At 45.4% G+C, this 24,342-nt stretch overlaps 1 protein-coding gene across 1 annotated transcript; it reads right to left on the bottom strand.

The window, feature by feature from the left end:
* Positions 1-14,158: 14,158 nt before the first annotated feature.
* LOC306959615 (E3 ubiquitin-protein ligase Hakai-like) lies at positions 14,159-23,434 on the bottom strand. Its single transcript, XM_079551771.1, has 6 exons — positions 23,355-23,434; positions 21,067-21,231; positions 20,820-20,920; positions 17,990-18,073; positions 17,847-17,920; positions 14,159-15,284 (listed from the first exon to the last, which is right to left on the bottom strand). The coding sequence occupies exons 1-6, from the start codon at positions 23,383-23,385 to the stop codon at positions 14,339-14,341; spliced, it is 1,401 nt and encodes a 466-aa protein (XP_079407897.1). The 5' UTR covers positions 23,386-23,434; the 3' UTR covers positions 14,159-14,338.
* Positions 23,435-24,342: the final 908 nt, after the last annotated feature.

Raw genomic sequence — 24,342 nt, 5'->3', positions numbered from 1 at the left:
ACGGACTAAACGCGGACTAAACGCGGACCAAACACGGACCAAACACGGACTAAACACGGACTAAACACAGACTAAACACAGATTAAACACAGACTAAACACGGACTAAACACCGACTAAACACCGACTAAACGCGGACTAAACACAGACTAAACACAGACCAAACACGGACCAAACACGGACTAAACACGGACCAAACACGGACTAAACACGGACTAAACACGGACCAAACACGGACCAAACACCGACTAAACACGGACCAAACACGGACCAAACACGGACTAAACACAGACTAAACACAGACTAAACACGGACTAAACACAGACTAAACACGGACTAAACACGGACTAAACACGGACCAAACACGGACTAAACACGGACTAAACACGGACTAAACACGGACTAGACACGGACTAAACACAGACTAAACACGGACCAAACACGGACTAAACACAGACTAAACACGGACCAAACACGGACTAAACACGGACCAAACACGGACCAAACACGGACTAAACGCGGACCAAACACGGACTAAACACGGACTAAACACAGACTAAACAAAGACTAAACACGGACTAAACACGGACTAAACACGGACTAAACACGGACTAAACACGGACCAAACACGGACCAAACACAGACTTAACACAGACTAAACGCGGACCAAACGCGGACCAAACGCGGACCACGGACCAAACACAGACTAAACACAGACTAAACAAAGACTAAACACGGACTAAACAAAAGACTAAACACAGACTAAACACGGACTAAACACGGACTAAACACGGACTAAACACGGACTAAACACGGACTAAACACGGACTAAACACGGACTAAACACAGACTAAACACAGATTAAACACAGACTAAACACAGACTAAACACAGATTAAACACAGACTAAACACGGACTAAACACAGATTAAACACAGACTAAACACGGACTAAACACGGACTAAACACGGACTAAACACGGACTAAACACGGACTAAACACGGATTAAACACAGACTAAACACAGACTAAACACAGACTAAACACGGATTAAACACAGACTAAACACGGACTAAACACGGACTAAACACGGACTAAACACGGACTAAACACGGACTAAACACGGACTAAACACGGACTAAACACGGACTAAACACAGATTAAACACAGACTAAACACGGACTAAACACGGACTAAACACGGACTAAACACAGATTAAACACAGACTAAACACGGACTAAACACAGACTAAACACAGACTAAACACGGACTAAACACTGACTAAACACCGACTAAACGCAGACTAAACGCAGACTAAACACAGACTAAACACAGACTAAACACGGATTAAACACAGACTAAACACAGACTAAACACAGACTAAACACGGACCAAACACGGACCAAACACGGACCAAACACGGACCAAACACGGACTAAACACGGACCAAACACGGACCAAACACCGACTAAACACGGACCAAACACGGACCAAACACGGACTAAACACAGACTAAACACGGACTAAACACAGACTAAACACGGACCAAACACGGACCAAACACCGACTAAACACGGACCAAACACGGACCAAACACAGACTAAACACGGACTAAACACGGACTAAACACGGACTAAACACGGACTAAACACGGACTAAACACGGACTAAACACAGACTAAACACGGACTAAACACGGACTAAACACAGACTAAACACGGACTAAACACGGACTAAACACGGACTAAACACGGACTAAACACAGACTAAACACGGACTAAACACAGACTAAACACGGACTAAACACGGACTAAACACGGACTAAACACAGACTAAACACGGACTAAACACGGACCAAACACGGACCAAACACGGACTAAACACAGACTAAACACGGACTAAACACAGACTAAACACGGACTAAACACGGACTAAACACGGACTAAACGCGGACTAAACACGGACTAAACACGGACTAAACACGGACTAAACACAGACTAAACACGGACTAAACACAGACTAAACACGGACTAAACACAGAGGCTTTTCTGTTTTACTGGTTTTAAATGTGGAGCAGGAAGGAGCGACTGAAACATTTCTGCTGCTTTAGTTCTAACTCGTCCCTCTGTGCTCCTGCCATGTCCTCTGGATCTTCAACTATAACTATCCCCATGGTCTACAGGAGGATCTCCCTGGTGTTTACACTCATATCCAGCCCATACGTCTGAATAAAGGACCATTATTAGTGCCAGTGGACCATGGTTATTCCAGGTTAGCCGCGTTAGCTCGTTACAGACGCCGACAGCTCATTGTTGAGGAAAAGTCCTCGATAAAGCACAAACTCAGTGTGTGATCATCTCAAAGGTGCTTTATATAGTTACTGCTTTACTCACGTCATTAGTGCAGAATACTTGTTTTCACCAGATCTATGTGTGAAAACGGATTAACCCTTTCAGAATAAAGCTCGTATTACATGGCCATTATCACAGTGTTTGAGAGCCGTTCAACTCGAGGTCAGTTCCACAAAAGGAAAAACAAGTCTTACCATTTGAACCAGTTTGCAGCTCGTGTCTGGTCCCACTCAAAGCTGTGGAAAAGAGAAGGAGACGTGAGAGGAGCAGAACTCACACCAGAACCACAGGTCTCAGTGGAAGTGCCTGACAGAGATCCTCTCAGCAGCCAGAGGAGGCTCACTCGACAAGCAGCCAATCAGGACGCAGAACAGCCATGCACGTGTAACAGAGTGCACGTGTGACATCAGGCTGTAACTCTCCACATCTGGACTGTCACATCCTAGACACACACCACATCTGTGTGGCGTTGGAAAGGCTTCTCCGAGTCAAAGTATAATTACACAAAATTAAACAATGTGGATTTTCTAAGCGGATAAAAGGGGGGACTCTATTGTGAGGCGTAAGAATACCAGGAGTAATTTGGCACATTGTTTAATTTTGTGTAATTATACTTTGTAGTGCAACACTTCACGTAACCATATTTAAATAGGGAAAACGTGGAAGAGCTTGGTAGCTTCTATCTTGACCTGTTTTGGAGCTATAGAGGAGAGAGGGAGGGGCTAAATGCTAACGCCGTCTGCGCTGTGTTTACGTGACTGAAGGCACGGGGGAAGATCAGACAGGTCCTAAAGAACTCGTCACAGCTCAGGTAAGAACATATCTCAGTATGTAAAAACGCTGGCCTGTTCCTTTAATATGCCCTGTCCTTGCCAAAATAAACAAATAAAAATAAGGACTTCACTGGAGGAAACCTCCGTGTTCATAACGCTGGATGTTTTTGTCTTGAGGCTAACGCGGCTAACACTAAATAAACATTAAAGTGGGCGATTGGTAGAGCGGGTCGTCTCGGGATCGGGAGGTTGTGGATTCGAATCCCAGCTCCCGCAAATGCACACTGTCGTTGTGTCCTTGGGCAAGACACTTCACCCTACTCGCCTCCAGTGTCTGTGTACACTGGTGCATGACTGAGAGTGAATGGGTGACTGGTTCCTTACTGTAAAGCGCTTTGGGACATTTTCATTTACCAATAAAACTAGCGCAGAGTTTGGAACGAGAATCGTCCTGTTAGTTTAAATAATATTTACTTGTTATATTTTTTAACACCAGCCTTTAGCTCTAAGACAAAGCTCCGCCCTCCCGAGTGCTGGCGTTTCCTCTGGGGCAGATTCACAGTGAACATGATGTTCGTAACACGTTTCTGTGACTCGTCCTTCACCAGATCCTGAGCTTCTCTTTATGTGTGTGGGACCTGCTGTGAACGTAAACGATCGGCGACAGGAAGTCCAGCGTCTGCTCACTGTCCAGGAAGACCTCACGTGGGCAAACTGTGCATGAGCCTATTTTACTGAGTCGCAGGTTCTAGAATATGATGACGTCATCGGACCCAGTTTTTCCTATTAACAGCATTACACTTTCACAAGTCAAAGCTCAAAAGAAAATGTGTGAATTACAAACATGATCATTAACCTTTTAACTCCCGCCTGAACCGAGAGGATCTTTTTCCTCACGTCAGCAGATTTTCTTTTTCCATCATTTTTTTGTTGGGTATTTAACTCATTTTTGTAACTTTTTTGTCATTTTTTGTCACATTTTTGTTATTTTTTTGTCACATTTTTTTGTCATTTTTTTGTCACATTTTTGCCAATGTTTTCTCACTTTTTCACATTTCCATCATTGTTTTCGTCTCAGTTTTGTTGCTATTTTCACAGCTTTTTCCCAGAAGCTTTTGGATTGGGGTAAAGCCAAACTGCAGAAAATGCTGTCGGTTCAAGTGGGAGTTTAGGGGTTAATATCAGTCACTGGGTCCATGATCTCCAGGTAGCCTGTAGCCTATGTAGTCCATGAAGCCTGTAGCCTGTAGCCTGTAGCCTTTAGCCTGTAGCCTATGTAGTCCATGAAGCCTTTAGCCTTTAGCCTGTAGCCTGTAGCCTTTAGCTAGCTCTGAGAGCACAGGCTCCTGTGGAAACACTGGGGCGCAGCTAACGTTAGCTTTAATAAACGGAGCTTAAAGGCGTTTGATACAGATTGACGAAGCTCAGATTAAAATGATCAAACTTACTGTGTTTGTGTCGCTGCTGTGAAGAGGCTGAACTCTGACCTCTGCTTCTTCTTCTTCAGGGGATTTACGGCAGGAATGCTCAGTGCTGCCCCCACAGTTTGGTTTGTGCGAGTTCAATATAACAGTCAGATTAACAGAGGAAAGAAAGAACGATAGAAAGGAAGAACATGAGAAAAGGGAGAAAGAAAAATAAATATAAACTATTAAAGAATCTGATGATTCCCTTTATGAAATGAATGTGCTGATGGAGATCTCTGCTGCAGATGATCCAAAATCCAGACTTCATTGTGAAGAAAAGCACAGAGTTGTGAATTTACAGTTAAAATCACACTTTGTTCACTCATGCCCTTAACTGCATTCATCCACTCACTGGTTCACTCTGTCACGCACACACTCGAGGAGAGAGGCCGATCGAGACTTCAAACTAAAGGCTCACAGGGGTATAGAGACAGTACATGATTTGAGAGAATACTCAGATATCGTATATGTCCATCCATCCTGTACTGGCTCAGGATCAGCAGAGGCTCCCGTCCAGAACAAGATGGATGAACATCGCTCGGCATCAGGGGAGCCCAGGAAGCAGTCGCTGGATCACTTCCTGGGGACCCTCAGCCGTTCACACGGAGGCACTAAAAAAGTTAAAAATAAAATAAAAAAAATATATCTATATCTATATATATATACACATATACATTCACCTTCAAAACTATACAAAAGTATAACAGTAAAACATATTTGAAACCATCATACAGAGACAAATAAGTGTAAACATGATAAGGAAACATTTAAAAAAATAAAATAATAATAATAATATTGACCTATGGTCATGTGATCCTCACCTATGGTCATGAGATTTGGGTCATGACCGAAAGGACGAGATCGCGAATACAAGCGGCTGAAATGAGTTTCCTTCGCAGGGTGGCTGGGCGCACCCTCCGAGATCGGGTGAGGAGCTCAGTTACCCGGGAGGAGCTCGGAGTAGAGTCGCTGCTCCTTCACGTTGAAAGGAGCCAGCTGAGGTGGCTCGGGCATCTGTTCCGGATACCTCCTGGTCGCCTCCCGCGGGAGGTGTTCCAGGCATGTCCTAGTGGGACAAGGCCTCATGGAAGACCCAGGACACGCTGGTGGGACTATAGATACAGACGCATCTCGTCATAGAAGGGGGCGTGGCCTCGCCAAGGGGGAAATAGAATCATTAGAGAAACAAACATTTTTCCCTCTTTTTAGCCATTTTCTGGCGAAATATAAACTTATTTATCACATAAATAAAGTCAGGTGTAAATCAGGCCCATATGGATATTTTCTCACAGCAGATTGTTCAGTAGAAGTGAAAAAACGGCAGTTGTAGCTAGCACTAGCTAACCGTTAGCATTAGCCTGATGCTAACATGTAGCATGAAGTTAGCATTCTCCATTTTTTTTATGTATTTATGGGCTGTTGAACCACTTTGCTCCTCCCCATGTCTTTGTTTCTTTATTTAGTAGAAACTATATTCATATTTCAGCGTTTGTTAAAGTAGTTTTTGAATAATTAGAGAAAATTTACATTTTTTCAAAATTGTTTTTTTAACCCGCTTAACTGTTTTCAAAAATGACCATATATGGGCGATTGCAGAGATGCGTCTGTATCTATGGCTGTTTCTCAATTGCGAGGATCCGTCCTCCGTTTGGCCACTTCGTTGATGTCCTCGGTGGCGGCTCCTCCAAAACGGAGCGGAGTGTCCTCTCTCCGCCGCATTTGAGCTCAAATGGAACGGCCTCCGGAGCGGCTGAGTCAGGTCACGTGTCAATCTATGCTCATTAAAACAACTGTTTTATGAATAACAGAGGCCAGGAAACTGTTTATGTGGAACACAACTTTTTTTAAAGTGAGTTCAAACTAATAAAGTTTTGCGAGAAAAGAAAAAAGAAACTATGCCGCAGTGCATCATGGGTAATTTCAGCTCTCCGAGGCAGCGGAGGATCCACTGCTGTATCCCTCGTAAATGAGCCAAACGGAGGAGTGGAGCTGCGAGGGGGCGAGTGGTCCAGGTGAAATGGAACCACTTGGCGGCGCCGTGATGACGTGAATGACGTCAGAAGTGGTCGAGACGCCGAGGATCCTGGACATTGGGAAACAGCCATTGTCTCCGAGCTGGCCTGGTGTGGCCTCGGGGTCAGAACAGCTGGAGGAGGTGTGGCCTCGGGGCCAGAACAGCTGGAGGAGGTGAAGTTTGGGCGTCTCTGCTGAGACTGCTGCCCCCGCGACCCGGCCCCGGATAAAGAGGAAGAAAATGGATGGATGGATAATAATAAAAATGCCAACAAGTTAGGATTCAATACATTTCAATAAAGGACTCCAGGTTATTTCCCATTTGTTCATATTTGTAGAGTTTCTAAATCTTATTTTTTCAAGAGTCATTACGTTCACAGTTCCTGAAGTTCGGAGCAGATGAGGTTTTCCACTCTTTGAGAAGAAGTCTTTTGGCCAAGACAGTCCCTAAAAGCAACACAGCCCTAATAATATATAAATAATCTGCTGTGGAAGGTTTTGTGTTTCAGAAGAACCACCCAAACAAGACCATATCCCTGTCAGGGACAAGGTTCCTCTGATACACTCCTGAGTAAAAGAAGAAGATGCTGGACAAAAATGGTTGAATATTAGGACATGCGACAGTGATCCTTCAGCCCATTTACATTTAGCACATAATGGAGATACTTCAGGATAGAACGTGTGCAGTGAAACTGTGGAATAATAGAAACGATGAATGACTTTGAACTGCACGAGCCTGTGTCTGCTGTTCATTGAGCAACTGTGAATTTGAGAGAGTGTCCGTTCCCATTGTTGTTTGGGTATTGTTGTTTTTAGTTCCTTCTCCCATACTTTTTTTAACACCATCTGCTGATGTGACGGGTACAATGAAGCAACTAGCACATTTAGCAATAAGCCTTTTGCAGTGGGTGGTAGGTTTAGTGTTTCTAGGAGAGGGTGATTTTCATTTAGTAACTGAGAATTGGACAGGTTATCTTTAATACATTTCCTAAACTGCAAATAGCGAAACCAACTAGATTGGGACAGATTGAATTTCATTCGTAATTGCTCAAATGACGCCAGACTGCCCTCTAGGTAAACATCTTTTATGCATTTAATCCCATTAAAGTGCCAATTAAGAAATGTTTTGTCTGTTATAGATGGAATAAATGCCTGATTGTGGCATGTTGGTGAATACACAGTTATATTGGGAATATTAAAATAATTTTGATTGAGTTTCTCACCACTACACTGCAGCTCGTTAGTTTAGAAGAGACTGGTTTAGTAAAAAGTAGAGATAACAATGATGTGTAAGGTTTAATTAATGATTGCAGTTCCAATTTCAACCACAAAGGAGCATAACCGCTATTCTGAAGGTAATGCAATGTCATTCTTTGTAGGATCCACAGAAAAGGGATCCACTATCCATAAGTGTCCATCTCTGGGATCATCAGGGAAGTAGTCATCAAACTGGTGCTGGGACACTAAATCAGTGATCTTCCTCATTGGGGTGAGGAAACAAGAATGTCAGACAGAATGGGAAACACATCCATCCTCATTTCCTGAGTCTTTTTAATCCACAAAGCAAGTTTTCTTCTGAAAGCTTGGATTTTGTCAGCAACAAAAAATATGTTGCTATTTCTCCCTTGAAGTGATGTGTTCAGCTGGTTCAGGTTCAAGAAAACAACAAACCTCATTCTTGAGTTCATACAAACGATTAAGGCCCAGTCCTCTTGAGAGCCATCTCACCTCACTATGATAAAGTAGCTGCATGTGGTCTGCTTCGATGTCCTCACAGAGCTTAGCAAAACATCGTGAGTTCACAGCACTGTTTTTAATGAAGTTGATTGCTTTTACACTTATAGTCATGGCCTCGTGGAACTCTGGTGACATCTTCTTGGCTGCCAGGCTTTCACGATGGTGCCCGATCCTGTATCTGTCTGATGACGCCGTGACGTCGTCCTGTCATTGATGCTGCACCATCACTACACACTACACAGTTCTTCCATTGTAGGCCGTTCTCCCTGAAGAACTCATCTATACAGCGGAAACATTCATGCGCTGTAGCTCGCGTTGGCAGCTCTCCACAAAATAGAATGTCCTCATGCAAACTGGCGTCCCAGCGATAGCGAACAAACACAAGCAACAGCGCAGACTCATCGAACTGTAACGAGTAAAATGGACTACTCTTTATTCTTTCTATAAGTTGTTGCTGAATGTCTGTCGCCATGTCCACAATGCGGTGACTGACAGTGTCATTGGAGAGTGGGACAGGAAGTAACTTTTTGGCAGCCGTCGCTCCTACCAACTCGCGGCACATATCAACAGCAGCTGGCACAATCAAATCCTCCGCGATGGTGAAGGGTTTTTTACTCTGAGCTACCCGTTTAGCTTTGAGAGCTGCTTTCGATGCTGCAGTGAAAGACACGACAGTTTCTGCGTCTGCAGTAAGATTTCTTTTCGTTTAAAAAAGTCCACCGTCTTTCCCACAAGTTTTGGATGCTTGGTCTCCAGGTGCCGCTTTAGCTTCGAAGGTTTCAGTGTGTGATGAAGTGGTATTTTGACACTGAATTTTACCAACGGACCTTGAATGCACCATGCTGCACAGGTGCTGTAATCAGGGCAAGCCTATACAGGTGAGTCTACATGGCTGGTGGCCTTGTCTGGGGCTGCTGGTCCACTCGTGCTGCCAGCATGAATGGTTGGATGGAGTGTGGAGCCCCGTCATGGTGCTGCTGGTCCACTCGAGGCCATGTGCTGGAGCTTCACTGTAAATGTGACCGAGTGTAGAGAGTCCCACAGCAACACACATGTGTATTGCCAAGGAATGGATGACATTTTCAGTACGGTTTTGCTCTTGTTTTTGCCTTTTTAATTTGGGTTTGTAGTTTGCATGTACCGAGTGAACTCTGCTAGTGGATTGGTTTGAAACCAATAGCATCGACCTTACTGTTTATGTAGCTGTGTTACTGCCAGTCCATTCTGTCCTATCAAAATGAACCCAACACCTTACCACTTTACGACAAGAGCTTCTAGACCACAGTCCACACACTGGCCTCTCGGCTCAGCAAGAAACTTGTGTCTTTAGAGGAGGGCCGGTCCAGCTGTTGTCTTCATTTTTTCGTTTTAAAAACTTTTCCATTACTTTCTTTGTGGCACTGTATCTCCCCTGAATATATACTGACTAGCGCATGGCTGCCTCTAGTGGCTGGAGAGTGAACTGCAAATGAGTATCCCTATCAAAGTGGATCAAAGTGATCCATCGTGCGGCTCTACGGCCCAAAGGTGCAAACCTGTTTCCTCCCCGCGGCCCTGAAGGAGAACATCCTGACCATGAGGTTCTTCTACAGAGGGACTATAGAGAGCATCCTGACCATCACTGTGGTTCTTCTACAGAGGGACTATAGAGAGCATCCTGACCATCACTGTGGTTCTTCTACAGAGGGACTATAGAGAGCATCCTGACCATCACTGAGGTTCTTCTACAGAGGGACTATAGAGAACATCCTGATCATCACTGTGGTTCTTCTACAGAGGGACTATAGAGAGCATCCTGACCATCACTGTGAGGTTCTTCTACAGAGGGACTATAGAGAGCATCCTGACCATGAGGTTCTTCCACAGAGGGACTATAGAGAGCACCCTGACCATCACTGAGGTTCTTCTACAGAGAGACTATAGAGAGCATCCTGACCATCACTGTGGTTCTTCTACAGAGGGACTATAGAGAGCATCCTGACCATCACTGTGGTTCTTCTACAGAGAGACTATAGAGAGCATCCTGACCATCACTGAGGTTCTTCTACAGAGGGACTATAGAGAACATCCTGATCATCACTGTGGTTCTTCTACAGAGGGACTATAGAGAGCATCCTGACCATCACTGTGAGGTTCTTCTACAGAGGGACTATAGAGAGCATCCTGACCATCACTGTGGTTCTTCTACAGAGGGACTATAGAGAGCATCCTGACCATCACTGAGGTTCTTCTACAGAGGGACTATAGAGAACATCCTGATCATCACTGTGGTTCTTCTACAGAGGGACTATAGAGAGCATCCTGACCATCACTGTGAGGTTCTTCTACAGAGGGACTATAGAGAGCATCCTGACCATCACTGTGGTTCTTCTACAGAGGGACTATAGAGAACATCCTGATCATCACTGTGGTTCTTCTACAGAGGGACTATAGAGAGCATCCTGACCATCACTGTGGTTCTTCTACAGAGGGACTATAGAGAGCATCCTGACCATCACTGAGGTTCTTCTACAGAGGGACTATAGAGAGCATCCTGACCATCACTGTGGTTCTTCTAAAGAGGGACTATAGAGAGCATCCTGACCATCACTGTGTGGTTCTTCTACAGAGGGACTATAGAGAGCATCCTGACCATCACTGTGGTTCTTCTACAGAGGGACTATAGAGAGCATCCTGACCATCACTGTGGTTCTTCTACAGAGGGACTATAGAGAGCACCCTGACCATCACTGTGAGGTTCTTCTACAGAGGGACTATAGAGAGCATCCTGACCATCACTGTGAGGTTCTTCTAAAGAGGGACTATAGAGAGCATCCTGACCATCACTGAGGTTCTTCTAAAGAGGGACTATAGAGAGCATCCTGACCATCACTGTGTGGTTCTTCTACAGAGGGACTATAGAGAGCATCCTGACCATCACTGTGGTTCTTCTACAGAGGGACTATAGAGAGCATCCTGACCATCACTGTGGTTCTTCTAAAGAGGGACTATAGAGAGCACCCTGACCATCACTGTGAGGTTCTTCTACAGAGGGACTATAGAGAGCATCCTGACCATCACTGTGAGGTTCTTCTAAAGAGGGACTATAGAGAGCATCCTGACCATCACTGAGGTTCTTCTAAAGAGGGACTATAGAGAGCATCCTGACCATCACTGAGGTTCTTCTAAAGAGGGACTATAGAGAGCATCCTGACCATCACTGTGGTTCTTCTAAAGAGGGACTATAGAGAGCACCCTGACCATCACTGTGAGGTTCTTCTACAGAGGGACTATAGAGAGCATCCTGACCATCACTGTGAGGTTCTTCTACAGAGGGACTATAGAGAGCATCCTGACCATCACTGTGGTTCTTCTACAGAGGGACTATAGAGAACATCCTGATCATCACTGTGGTTCTTCTACAGAGGGACTATAGAGAGCATCCTGACCATCACTGTGGTTCTTCTACAGAGGGACTATAGAGAGCATCCTGACCATCACTGAGGTTCTTCTACAGAGGGACTATAGAGAGCATCCTGACCATCACTGTGGTTCTTCTAAAGAGGGACTATAGAGAGCATCCTGACCATCACTGTGTGGTTCTTCTACAGAGGGACTATAGAGAGCATCCTGACCATCACTGTGGTTCTTCTACAGAGGGACTATAGAGAGCATCCTGACCATCACTGTGGTTCTTCTAAAGAGGGACTATAGAGAGCACCCTGACCATCACTGTGAGGTTCTTCTACAGAGGGACTATAGAGAGCATCCTGACCATCACTGTGAGGTTCTTCTAAAGAGGGACTATAGAGAGCATCCTGACCATCACTGAGGTTCTTCTAAAGAGGGACTATAGAGAGCATCCTGACCATCACTGAGGTTCTTCTAAAGAGGGACTATAGAGAGCATCCTGACCATCACTGTGGTTCTTCTAAAGAGGGACTATAGAGAGCACCCTGACCATCACTGTGAGGTTCTTCTACAGAGGGACTATAGAGAGCATCCTGACCATCACTGTGAGGTTCTTCTAAAGAGGGACTATAGAGAGCATCCTGACCATCACTGAGGTTCTTCTAAAGAGGGACTATAGAGAGCATCCTGACCATCACTGAGGTTCTTCTAAAGAGGGACTATAGAGAGCATCCTGACCATCACTGTGGTTCTTCTACAGAGGGACTATAGAGAGCATCCTGACCATCACTGTGGTTCTTCTACAGAGGGACTATAGAGAGCATCCTGACCATCACTGAGGTTCTTCTACAGAGAGACTATAGAGAGCATCCTGACCATCACTGTGAGGTTCTTCTACAGAGGGACTATAGAGAGCATCCTGACCATCACTGTGTGGTTCTTCTACAGAGGGACTATAGAGCATCCTGACCATCACTGAGGTTCTTCTAAAGAGGGACTATAGAGAGCATCCTGACCATCACTGAGGTTCTTCTAAAGAGGGACTATAGAGAGCATCCTGACCATCACTGAGGTTCTTCTACAGAGAGACTATAGAGAGCATCCTGACCATCACTGTGAGGTTCTTCTACAGCGGGACTATAGAGCATCCTGACCATCACTGTGGTTCTTCTACAGAGGGACTATAGAGCATCCTGACCATCACTGTGAGGTTCTTCTAAAGAGGGACTATAGAGCATCCTGACCATCACTGAGGTTCTTCTAAAGAGGGACTATAGAGCATCCTGACCATCACTGAGGTTCTTCTAAAGAGGGACTATAGAGAGCATCCTGACCATCACTGTGGTTCTTCTACAGAGGGACTATAGAGAGCATCCTGACCATCACTGAGGTTCTTCTAAAGAGGGACTATAGAGCATCCTGACCATCACTGAGGTTCTTCTAAAGAGGGACTATAGAGAGCATCCTGACCATCACTGTGGTTCTTCTACAGAGGGACTATAGAGAGCATCCTGACCATCACTGAGGTTCTTCTAAAGAGGGACTATAGAGCATCCTGACCATCACTGTGGTTCTTCTACAGAGGGACTATAGAGAGCATCCTGACCATCACTGTGGTTCTTCTACAGAGGGACTATAGAGAGCATCCTGACCATCACTGTGGTTCTTCTACAGAGGGACTATAGAGTTGTGGTGTTTCAGTTCCAGACAAAACAGGGAAGTCCATTAAAAATTTATTGACATTGAAGGTTTGTGAATGTACAGGAAGTCAGTCACATTTACAGTAATCAGACATTATTCAGACTACCTTAAGTTTGAAGTCGATGTGCACCGCCCAGGCCCCAGGGGAAAAAGAAAAACCCACCCACCTCTACAAGGATTACGGTCGTGTAAATAAAAGGTCTTGACGTGTGGAACGGACAGAACTTTATTCAAAAACATGGTTTTGTGAAAGACGAGACACTGCAGGTGAAAAGGGAAAAACACTGAATTTAGAAATGACCAACAAATTAAAGATCTTTGCATTTTCTTTTTGCCCGATTCCAAGGCCCAAATACAGGCGTGGCGATTACCGGCAAAAAGGTTTGTTAAAATCGACACTTTTTACTTGTTTCCACACTTCTGGATTAGTTTCACCTTGTTCTTTTGGGTTAAAAGATCATTAAATCAGGCTAACCCTTTAAACCTCAAAATCTTGAGTCCCAGACTGGAAAGTGTGGAGTCTAAAGGAGCGACTAAAGCGGAGATGATTAAGGGAGAATGGAATAAAAATGCGAAGAAAAGGGCCGAAAGTTTTGTAACGTCTGCATCGATAGGACACCTGCCCTGTCCCGCCTTCACCGAGCGGCACCTTTACTCTGTCACGTGTCTACTGATAATAGGGTCTGTACCGGCCCTGGTCCGGGTGGTGCGGCCCTGGTCTGGGTGGTGCGGCCCTGGTCCGGGTGGTGCGGCCCTGGTCCGGGTGGTGCCCTGTACTCTGTCACGTATCTACTGATAATAGGGTCTGTACCGGCCCTGGTCCGGGTGGTGCGGCCCTGGTCCGGGTGGTGCGGCCCTGGTCCGGGTGGTGCGGCCCTGGTCCGGGTGGTGCCCTGTACTCTGTCACGTGTCTACTGATAATAGGGTCTGTACCGGCCCTGGTCCGGGTGGTGCGGCCCGGGCATCTGTCCCTGCGGGGGCGGCCCCTGCATTCGCGGAGGAGGTGGGCCCCTGGGAGCCGGCCACATCCCGGGACTGAGGCCCCCGGGCTGGGTGAAGGGCGGGCTGAGGGTCCCCTGGTCCTCTGGAAAGTTGGGGTTGTAGTGATGCGGGGGCGGGGCGTTGACAGGTGGAGGGCCGCTGTGCTGGGGGGGTGGCCCCGGGGGCGGGTGGTTCATGTAGGGGGGCATCTGACCCATGATGTGGCCCGGGGGAGGCGTGATGGGCGGCGGGGCGGTGGACATGGGTGGAGGCGCCTGGTTGTACACCATGTGGGCGGTGCCCGGGTGACTGATGGGCGGAGGAGGGGGCGGGGGCGGTCCGAAGTGCTGCTGTGGCATGAGGTGGTGCGGGTGGGACACCACGGGCGGCTGCGGCGCGGGGTAGTCTCCCGGGTGGTGGTGCGGCGGAGGCTGGGACGGGGGCATGCTGTCCCTGCCCGCCCCCGAGTCGTCCTGGATGGGCACCGTGATGAGGTTGCTGTGCTTCCTGGTGGTTACCGTGGAGATGCGGAAGGTCTCGGCCCCGGGCGGAGGCTGGTCGTGGGCCCCGGGCGGGGGCTGGCCGTAGGGGTCGTGCGGCGGCCCGTGGGGCATGTGCGCGTGGTTTTTGGGCAGGTGTGGCGGGGGCGCGCGGTATCGGTCCGGGTGCTCGGAGGGCGGGGGCAGGTGGAGCGGGTCCTGAGAGCCGCGGCCGGACTTGGCCGCCCTCAGGTGGCGGTGGTTCACGTGAGCCTGGAGGTCCCGCTCAGACAGGTACGTGCGTTTACAGCCGGGCACCACGGAGCACATCCAGAGGGCGCCGCGCTGGCACTGCTCGATCCGCTGCACGGGGTCAGAGCAGCTGTACAGGGTCAGGCTGGGGGGGACAGGTCAAAACATTAATAACAATAACAGCTGGATCTGATGTACAGGGTCAGAGCAGCTGTACAGGGTCAGGCTGGGGGGGACAGGTCAAAACATTAATAACAATAACAGCTGGATCTGATGTACAGGGTCAGAGCAGCTGTACAGGGTCAGGCTGGGGGGGACAGGTCAAAACATTAATAACAATAACAGCTGGATCTGACACACGGGGTCAGAGCAGCTGTACAGGGTCAGGCTGGGGGGGACAGGTCAAAACATTAATAACAATAACAGCTGGATCTGATGTACAGGGTCAGAGCAGCTGTACAGGGTCAGGCTGGGGGGGACAGGTCAAAACATTAATAACAATAACAGCTGGATCTGATGTACAGGGTCAGAGCAGCTGTACAGGGTCAGGTTGGGGGGGACAGGTCAAAACATTAATAACAATAACAGCTGGATCTGATGTACAGGGTCAGAGCAGCTGTACAGGGTCAGGCTGGGGGGGACAGGTCAAAACATTAATAACAATAACAGCTGGATCTGACGCACGGGGTCAGAGCAGCTGTACAGGGTCAGGCTATGGGGGGGGACAGGTCAAACCATTAAAGAGGGGGTGTTCTGCTTTTGTCAGCCCCATAGCACAGTCTATATCTCACTACAATGATGACAAACCTTCTGTTGGTCTGTAAATGCAGTAAATTAGAATAACTGCCTTGTATAAAATGTCTCTCTCAAAATGGCTGTAGTGAATGTCTTGAAATAGGCCTCTGTCTCTTTAAGAACCTCTGAGCCTTTAGACACGCCCCCTCCACACGCTGTCTGTGGCATCAGTGGGGAGGGGGTTCTGCTGAGGAGCAGTGGTTGGTTACTCGGCTGGTGACGAAAGCTCGGAGGCGTCTCCAGGAGGTGGGGGCGTTCCTAGGAGGACTCAGGCAAACCTATCCCTAAAATGGCCGCCATCAGAGTTTTTACAGATTACTCAAAAATACGTGAATGTGCCAAGGCAACACTTCAGGCATGTTTTTAATGAGGGAATGACAGCATAACATGATGGAAAGGTTGGAAAAAGTCCATTTTGCATAATACCCCCCTTTAATAACAATAACAGCTGGATCTGATGTACGGGGTCAGAGCAGCTGTATTGGGTTGACTTTTTAACCATGTTGTTTTGCCATTTCCTGATCAAAAACAGCACAGACTGGTTTGTGGCTTCATTCACACAGTCCTCAGTAATCCTCCTGAACCTGAGCAGCTGCTCCTCCGCCCTCAGCTGGAAACCACTGACCTGTGACACTGACTAATCATAGAGTCAAACAGGAAGAGTCTGACGTCTTCCGATTTTTGGGAAATGTAATGTCACATAAATGCCTATACAGTCCTTTACTTTTAATGGCTACAACAGCATGAGACAGAGCCTTTAACTCTAACCCCCCCGTACACATGTCCTCAAGTTACTTTACCCAAATCTAAAAGCTTCTCGACTGGAGTTTGCAGGTTAATGCAACATGAAAGAGAAGACCTACAAAATCCTACTAGTTTTATTTTTTTCCACTTTTTGTCGATTAGTAATGTTTTGTTAAATTTTTGTAATTTTTTTGTCACTTTTTAAACTAATTTCTCACTTTTTGTCAGTTTTTTGTTACATTTTTGTCCTGTTTTTGTTGCTTTTTGTAATTTTTTTTATCACTTTTTAAAAAAAACTTCTGCACATTTTTACTGATAATTTTGTTTTTGTGATTTATTTATTTATTTTAAAAGTGGAAGAAGATGGATGGATGGATATTTTGTAAAAAAAAAAAAAAAATAGTTACATTTTGTGTCACATTTTTGTTGCGTTTTCATCCTTTTCTACATCTCGCTTTTGTTGCTTTTTTCCAGGTGCTTTTAGATTTCTGGGCTCATAATGAAACATCACACTTGTACAGCAGCGCTCAGGCGTCCTCTGGTGGTGCAGAAAGGAATTACACATACGAAACGCTGCAGCTAACTGGGAAAAAAAAACATGAATCTGGTAATGTGACTGTAGTGATGAAAAAGGCGGTAAACTCCAGTCCAGAAGCTTTTAGATTTGGGTAAAACTGGAGAAAATGTGCTCGGTTAAAGGAACAGGCCGGTGTTTTCCATACTGAGATATGTTCTTAGACGAGTTCATGCAGCTCTTCCACGTTTTCACTATTTAAATATGTTACGTGAAGTGTTACAGGATAAATTAAAGTGGATTTTCTAAGCGGATAAAAAGGGGAACTGTATTGTAAGGCGTAATAATACCAGGAGTAGCTCGGCGTCCGCACAGTAAAGTGAAGAAAGCTTCTATGGTAGCTTCTATCTTCACCTGGTTTGGAGCTATAGAGGAGGAGAGGCTAATGCTAACGCCGTCTGTGCTGTGTTTACGTGACTGAGGACACGCGTGAAAACCCAGACAGGTACACATGAACTCGTCTAAGAACATATCTCAGTATGTAAAAACGGTGGCCTGTTCCTTTAAGGCTCGTGTGGCATTGCGATGATGTTTTTGATCCTTCTTTTCATTTCAATGACAAATCCTTCCTGTACTCGTGGACCTCATCCTTACCCGGGGCACATCTTGTCCCCCTTCTTCTCGTGGAGCAGGGCGCAGTCGTAGCAGAACACGTGCTTACAGGGGATCTAGGAGAGAAAAGGCAGACGCTCAAACATCAGGCGGAGGAGGCCGTTTAAAGGAGGATCCGCACGTACCATTCGCCCGTACAGGTGGATGGGCAGGCCGCATTTGTCACAGAAATGGATGGGGCACTTGTCCTTCTCTCCCAGCAGATTCAACTGTGTGAACAAAAACAGGTCAGCAAGTTTGATTAACGATTGTTCAACACAGATGTCGTCCAGTCCGAGTCAAGTCCTCATTGTTGAGTCAAAAGCTGCGAGAAAAAGTACATTTCTTCTGCTTAAAAGAAGTTTTTAACATCATTTTAAACCAAAGAGACTGGGGAATAAGAAAAGACTTTACACAGGCGTCATGTTAAATAGTTGTATCATCTAAAAACAGAACATGTGCCCCATTAATCGCTTTGCTGTGAACGGTAACAATGTTTTATCACATAAAGCTAAAGTGGCGCCGCTTAAGGGTGTGTTGGAGGAAACTTAAAAGTACATGTTTGTTTGAGGCTCTTAGCGCAAACTCTGCTTCTGATTGGATGAGACGCAGACAGATATTTATGGACTTTACAATGTACAAAACACTACTGACCCTAACTTAAACTAAACAAAGCCGTCTTTCATCAAAAATGTGACATTTTCATGCCATTTTTACTCTATTTCAGTCTGTGTTTATTAGAAAACGATTAATCAATTACTAAAATAGTTGTCGACTATTTCAATAATCGATTAGTTGCTGATTAATTGATAAGCCCTACACAAAAAGTAAAATGATTGAACTGATCAGAAACTCACTTTAGTTGTGAGGTTTAGGTTTCTCTTGAGTTTGGCGTTAATGATTTAGTTTAGTTTAGTTTATTTGAGCAATTTCAAGTTCCAAGTTGTTACAAAAGAAAAGAAACACAATAATGCCCAAAAGGGAGTCGGCTGAAGCAAACAATGCTTATTTATGCCGACCCCTTTAAACGTATTTACAAACTTTACAGCTGCCGTTCTTTTACATTCCGGTTCTCTGAGACCAGCTCATTATGGTACAATTAGGATATACATAACCATAATCAACACATGGATTAGGATAAAGATACCTGACCATAATCAAACATAGGAAATAGGTTTACATAGTCTTTGGTTCAGAATCAGGTTTGGAATACTGTCTTATAGAACATTCTTAAATATGGAATGGTGACGGGTTGTTGCTGCCGTCTGATGCTGCCCCATATAGAACCATCATTGCTATATTGATATACACCTGTACATGGACAGTACGTGCATATATAAACATATGCTTTCCTTCTCGTGTGTCTTAAATATTTGTCATCTGTGAGTACATTTCAGTGTGTCCTGGTCTATGCGTTAAAAGAAGCAAGATTTGGGAAGCTGTTGCCAAAAGGGGGCGCCTGGAGTCCTGGAGGGACTGAGAAACAAATCCCACCAGACGAGACAACAATGAATACTTTTGAATGGAGATATTGTATTGTTTGTAACATAATAGACAAACTAATGAGGATTAATAAGATTTTACCAGGATCATCAGTTTAAAATCAGAACAAGGATAATATAATGTGTCTCTTTTTACAGAAGGTTCTGATTAATTTTCCCTTTACGATTGTAGTAACAGATAATTAAACAGAAGCTAATAAGTTTCAAGAGGAGGAGCAGGAGACACAGACTTAGATTTAGACAGATCTGAACTTATTAGCCGACCAGAGGCCTTAGCTTTCACAGGAGGTAGGTCTGGCATATATAAAAACAAAAACAAAAAGTTGTGCAGCTCTATCGGACACTCAGGGTCAGGGCTGACTGACCACAGCTGTAGGGATGGGCACCGTTAAACGGTTCCTACTTGGAACCGACCGAAAAGCTCCGGTCGGGGGCGGTATCGAAAAACTTTAATTCTTTCGGTGCCAACTTTCGGTTCTTTTTCTCTCCAGACGTCAATATGTGACCCGCAGTGAGTCTCTAAAAAGCTACATGAACGTGTGCGCAGATACTGACCCGCTTCAGCGCAAATGGAGCGAAGCAAAGATATATTTTATACATGTAACATATAGCGAAGCAAAACTTGCTAAACTTTTGTAATAGAGATGGCAGAGCCGCGGTCTGCGTCAGGACTGAGACAGGACGTATGCTACACCGGTTGTAAAACCCAGAGCTAAACAAAACCAGTTATAAACCAGGACTAAACCAGGACTGAATAAGAAACTTGAGCTTTAGTCAAAGTGAAAAGCAAAAAAGAGCAGTGACAACAAGAAAGACGTCTTTACCTTTAGCGACAGACCCGGAGGCTGAGCTTACGTGCTCTTGTTTACAACTTTACAAGCAGCTGCAGCGACAGGAATATCAAAGATGGTTTGTTGAAAGCGAGCGCTCACTCTGTATTAGACATTGTTGGTCCAGTTTTGGTAAATTGTTAGTGGCAGAGTGAGCGCTCACACCATGTGAGGATCTTTGAGTGTGAAGTTGCTTTCGCTTTGTCGGACACCGAGGTGTGTTTAGAAAAGTTTATCTGAAAGAAACTGATGCCTGATGTAGATCTGTCCTGTCTCTGCAGCTTAAGAGGTAATAACGTCCTTTCTTTCTTTTTATCTCTTCTTAAGTGGAAATTGTGCTCAAAACACGAAGTCACAGGCGACGCTGCTGCTCCTGTGTAGCTTCTGCTGTGCCGTTTTAGGATTTTTTCCTGAACTATACTTTTAATACACGTTATTTTTATTGAATTAAAATAACATTGGTATCGAAAAAAGTACCATTAAGGCACCGGAACCGAAAAGCAGGTATCGTTAAAGTACTTGGTATCGGAAAAAAACGAACGGTACCCATCCCTACACAGCTGCCACAGAAAGTCTTCAGTTTGAGGCTGAAGTCGGGTCGCGAGTCACGGGTCCGGGATTTGAGTACGACTTTACAAACGAACCTTAAAATCCCAGAACAGAACCTGGGGGAATCTCCTCTGGTTCCCGTAGACGTCCTTCACTCCACAGTCGAACCTTTCCTCCTGCTTGAAGCCAAAGTTTTCTGAAAAGGCAAAGAGAGACTTTTTCATAGCTTCACGTTCCTCCACAGCTCCTTTAAGCTAAGGCTGGGCCCGTTAAACCAAGTACTGTTAAAGACGAACCACACCCAGCCCATTGTGTAAAAAGCATCATCAGACACAGACTCACCATCGTCTCCGGGTTCGTTCTTGCACACTCGCCCCCCCGGCCTCGGGACTCGAGGGGGAGGTTTGCTTCTCAGCGGCTGCTTGGAGATGAGTTTGATGGGGATTCGTCTTCGAACGTCCGGCCCTCCCAAACTCCCAGAGCCGTCGCTGCCCTGGAGGTCATTGTCTGCGAGAAACACGGAACTGGACTTTATTTGGAATCAGGAGATACAAGCAGTAACGTTGATATGAAGACGGACAGACTGAGATACGAATCACACGTGTTAAACTAAAGAACAAACACAACAGGGTTCAAAATGAAGTTTCCTAAACACATCTCATCACCTAAAACAACTGCCGTCTTTGCGATTTACTAATTGCAGCCGCTGCGAGTGTGACTTTGATTTGCTTACGATCAATAGTGCAGTAATTCAACTCCTTTCTCGTAAACACAAATGTCAACGCGATTAAAGTAAAACCACAGACAAACATCCGTATTGATTTCTCCCCACTTCATGATTATTGTTAGAGGGTCTGTGATTGGCTAAAGGAGCCCAGTGTTTCCCTGAACATTATGTTTGCAGGGCAGGCCGCCCCGCCATCTGCGCCCCCCCCCGGCAGGACGATAGACTGACAGCGCTAATCACCGATCGTTAAAATGAGCGCCTTAACAAATCCGTTCCGCTAATCCATTCTGTTTTTTGTTTTATGAGATACTGGGCCTGTTCATTCCAATCCAAGTCTGCGGTTTTTTTACAGATCCGGTCCATGTTTTGCTCCTTTGCAGAGACAGGAGCTGCCACAGAGCGAGTACGTTTAACCACAGCGATTAGATGACAATAAAATAAACATTAAATCCCTTTGGTGCTTGTTGAGTTTAGCTTAAACTGTTGAAGCTGTAGCGTCTGTTTCACCTGAAGTCACTGAAGTCAGCTCTGTTGGATTCTGTAGAAAGTCCTGAACTTAGCCTTAAATGCTGAAGACACAGACTTACTACATGTGCACAACATGCTCACGTTTCTAAATTAATCCTATAGAGATACCTGCCCCCTGCTGGCCAGCCCTCACACCTGTCCAACAGGGCCATCATCACACAGCGCTAATGTTTTTATGTCGGACGTGAAATGCGAAGGGAACAGAAACAATCATCACAGCAGCGTGAAATAAAGAGTTTACTTTGAGCTCTGTTGATCTGCTCCTGAAGAAGAGTTTTCTACTAAACCAAACCAGTGTCATCGAGGCTTCTAACCAACTGTTCTCCTTTCAGCACAAGGTGAGCTCTTCACAGAGGCGTTATCTCAAGAGTTAGTTAGTTAAAAATATGAGTACGATATTATTTGCAGTTCTGTCACGCTGCGCTGGAGTTTCAGCTGATCAGACGCGTCACACAAACCACACAGGACCGACGAGCGGGAGGGCATCCTTAATAATCGTTTTGTCTCCATTATGCTTTTTTGTGATCGTCTAGTGTAATAATCGAAATCGTAATTGAATTTCGATTAATTGCACAGCCTAAGTACAACAATACTTTCAGCACGTGTGTTTGGAGGCACTGCTTTGTTTTGCAGTAACAGCTCTGTTACATTTTGTCTTCATGCTCTTTTCAATCAAACACTTCAGTAACTGTCAAATGGCATTGGGTTGATAAACTTTAGACACATGACTGTTGTGTCCTTGGGCAAGACACTTCACCCAATGCCTATGTGTGAGCGGTTAGTGGTGGCGCAGATGTGAGCAGCCTTGCTTCTGTCAGTCTGCCCCAGGGGAAACTGTGGCTAAAAATGTAGTATCAAGTTCTGAAGGTCTTAGCTTTCAAATGAGGCGCTACCCTGTTGCTCTTTATTTGAAAAGCTTTAAGATTTGGGTAAAGCCGAAATGATCACATCACTCGGTGCAGGTGGGGGTTAAGAGGTTAGTGTAGCAGACTCTAATATAGTTCACGTTAATATACATGCTCCGTCTTATGATGTGATAAATAATAATAATTATTATTATTATTTCACCCCGCAGAGCTCTGCCGTGCTTACGCAAGACTGCGTTCATCCAGTCACTCGTTCATCGCGGCGCTGCGGTGTCAAACTTCTGTTTCTGATTCAAAGTAGCTGAAGCTAACGCTGAAGCTAACGCTGCGTGATGCTAACGCGGAGCTAACTAGCTCCGTCTCGCTCTTCGCGGGAAACAAAGATATTCAAACATATTCTCGAAGGCGCAGACGAGCCGCGGACACTCGCGTTGGTGCAGCTCATGGTTATTACGGGGGATGTGCAGTAACTGTTGAACTTTCGTGAGGCGGCTGTGAGCGTTTCTTACCGCTTTGGTCCATGATCCGAGCCTTTAGCATTAGCCGTTAGCGGAGCACGCGCGGCATTCTGGGATACGGAGGAAGGAAGTGACGCAAGAAGAAAGAAAGCAGATCATTAGAATTATTATCATTAAAGGGTATCTAACCCCCCCTTCCAGAGGCTCAGTCTGAGAGTGTCAGATTTGAAAATCTCAACAGAAAAGGGGCGTTGCCTGGAGGACTACGGGGCACGCGGGAGGGGTGAGGGGTGGGAGGGGTTTCGGGGTCTGATTGACAGGCCTGAGTCATTTGACTAACGATGCACTCGCAACGCTCCTCGTAAACAAAGTTCGAGCACAGCGAGCTAACTTATTTAGCAACATGGTGAGACAGCTCTACAGCTCTCTTTACACAGGACAGGCATCGTGGCAGACAGCGGCCTTGTACCCGAGACTGCTCAGAGGCGCGGGGTTATTTTATTAGAAATTCCGCTGTCATTTACAAAGCTAACGGCTTAGCATTGAGCAAGATCGATGTTAGCATCGCAGCTAAGGGACCAAACGTAACTGTCCTGGCTGCTTTCAGAATCTACCGATCTATTTTAGATGTAGACTTTTCACTGTGGTCTGCATAAGCATTGCAGATGTATCTCAGTGTCCCAAGCAGAGAATGTGTGAGGTGTAGAGACTTGATTATATGTATTACAAAGCTTTATTTTATTTCTCTCACAGCAAAGTGCACAAAACATGTCACATAAAAAAAAAAATATTGTGCAAGAACACTGTCCTAGAAATAGTTTTCGGTTGGTCATTGAAGATAAATCATCCATGTTTATCTAAAGGCTTAACTAAGGGTCTGTAACATTAGGCTCTTGGGTCCACAAAGTCATTTCTATTATTACTACATTTAGTGAATTACAGGTTTAACCAATGTAACACACGCACTGAACTACCACTAAATGATGAGTAAAGGCTATAATAAAGTCTTTACATGTATGCTTATTTAGTTGAAATAGTG

The sequence above is a fragment of the Gobius niger genome (genome assembly GCF_951799975.1).
Source record: "Gobius niger genome assembly, chromosome: 2".
Lineage (NCBI taxonomy): Eukaryota > Metazoa > Chordata > Actinopteri > Gobiiformes > Gobiidae > Gobius > Gobius niger.
This window is presented reverse-complemented; position numbering and strand designations above follow the sequence as displayed.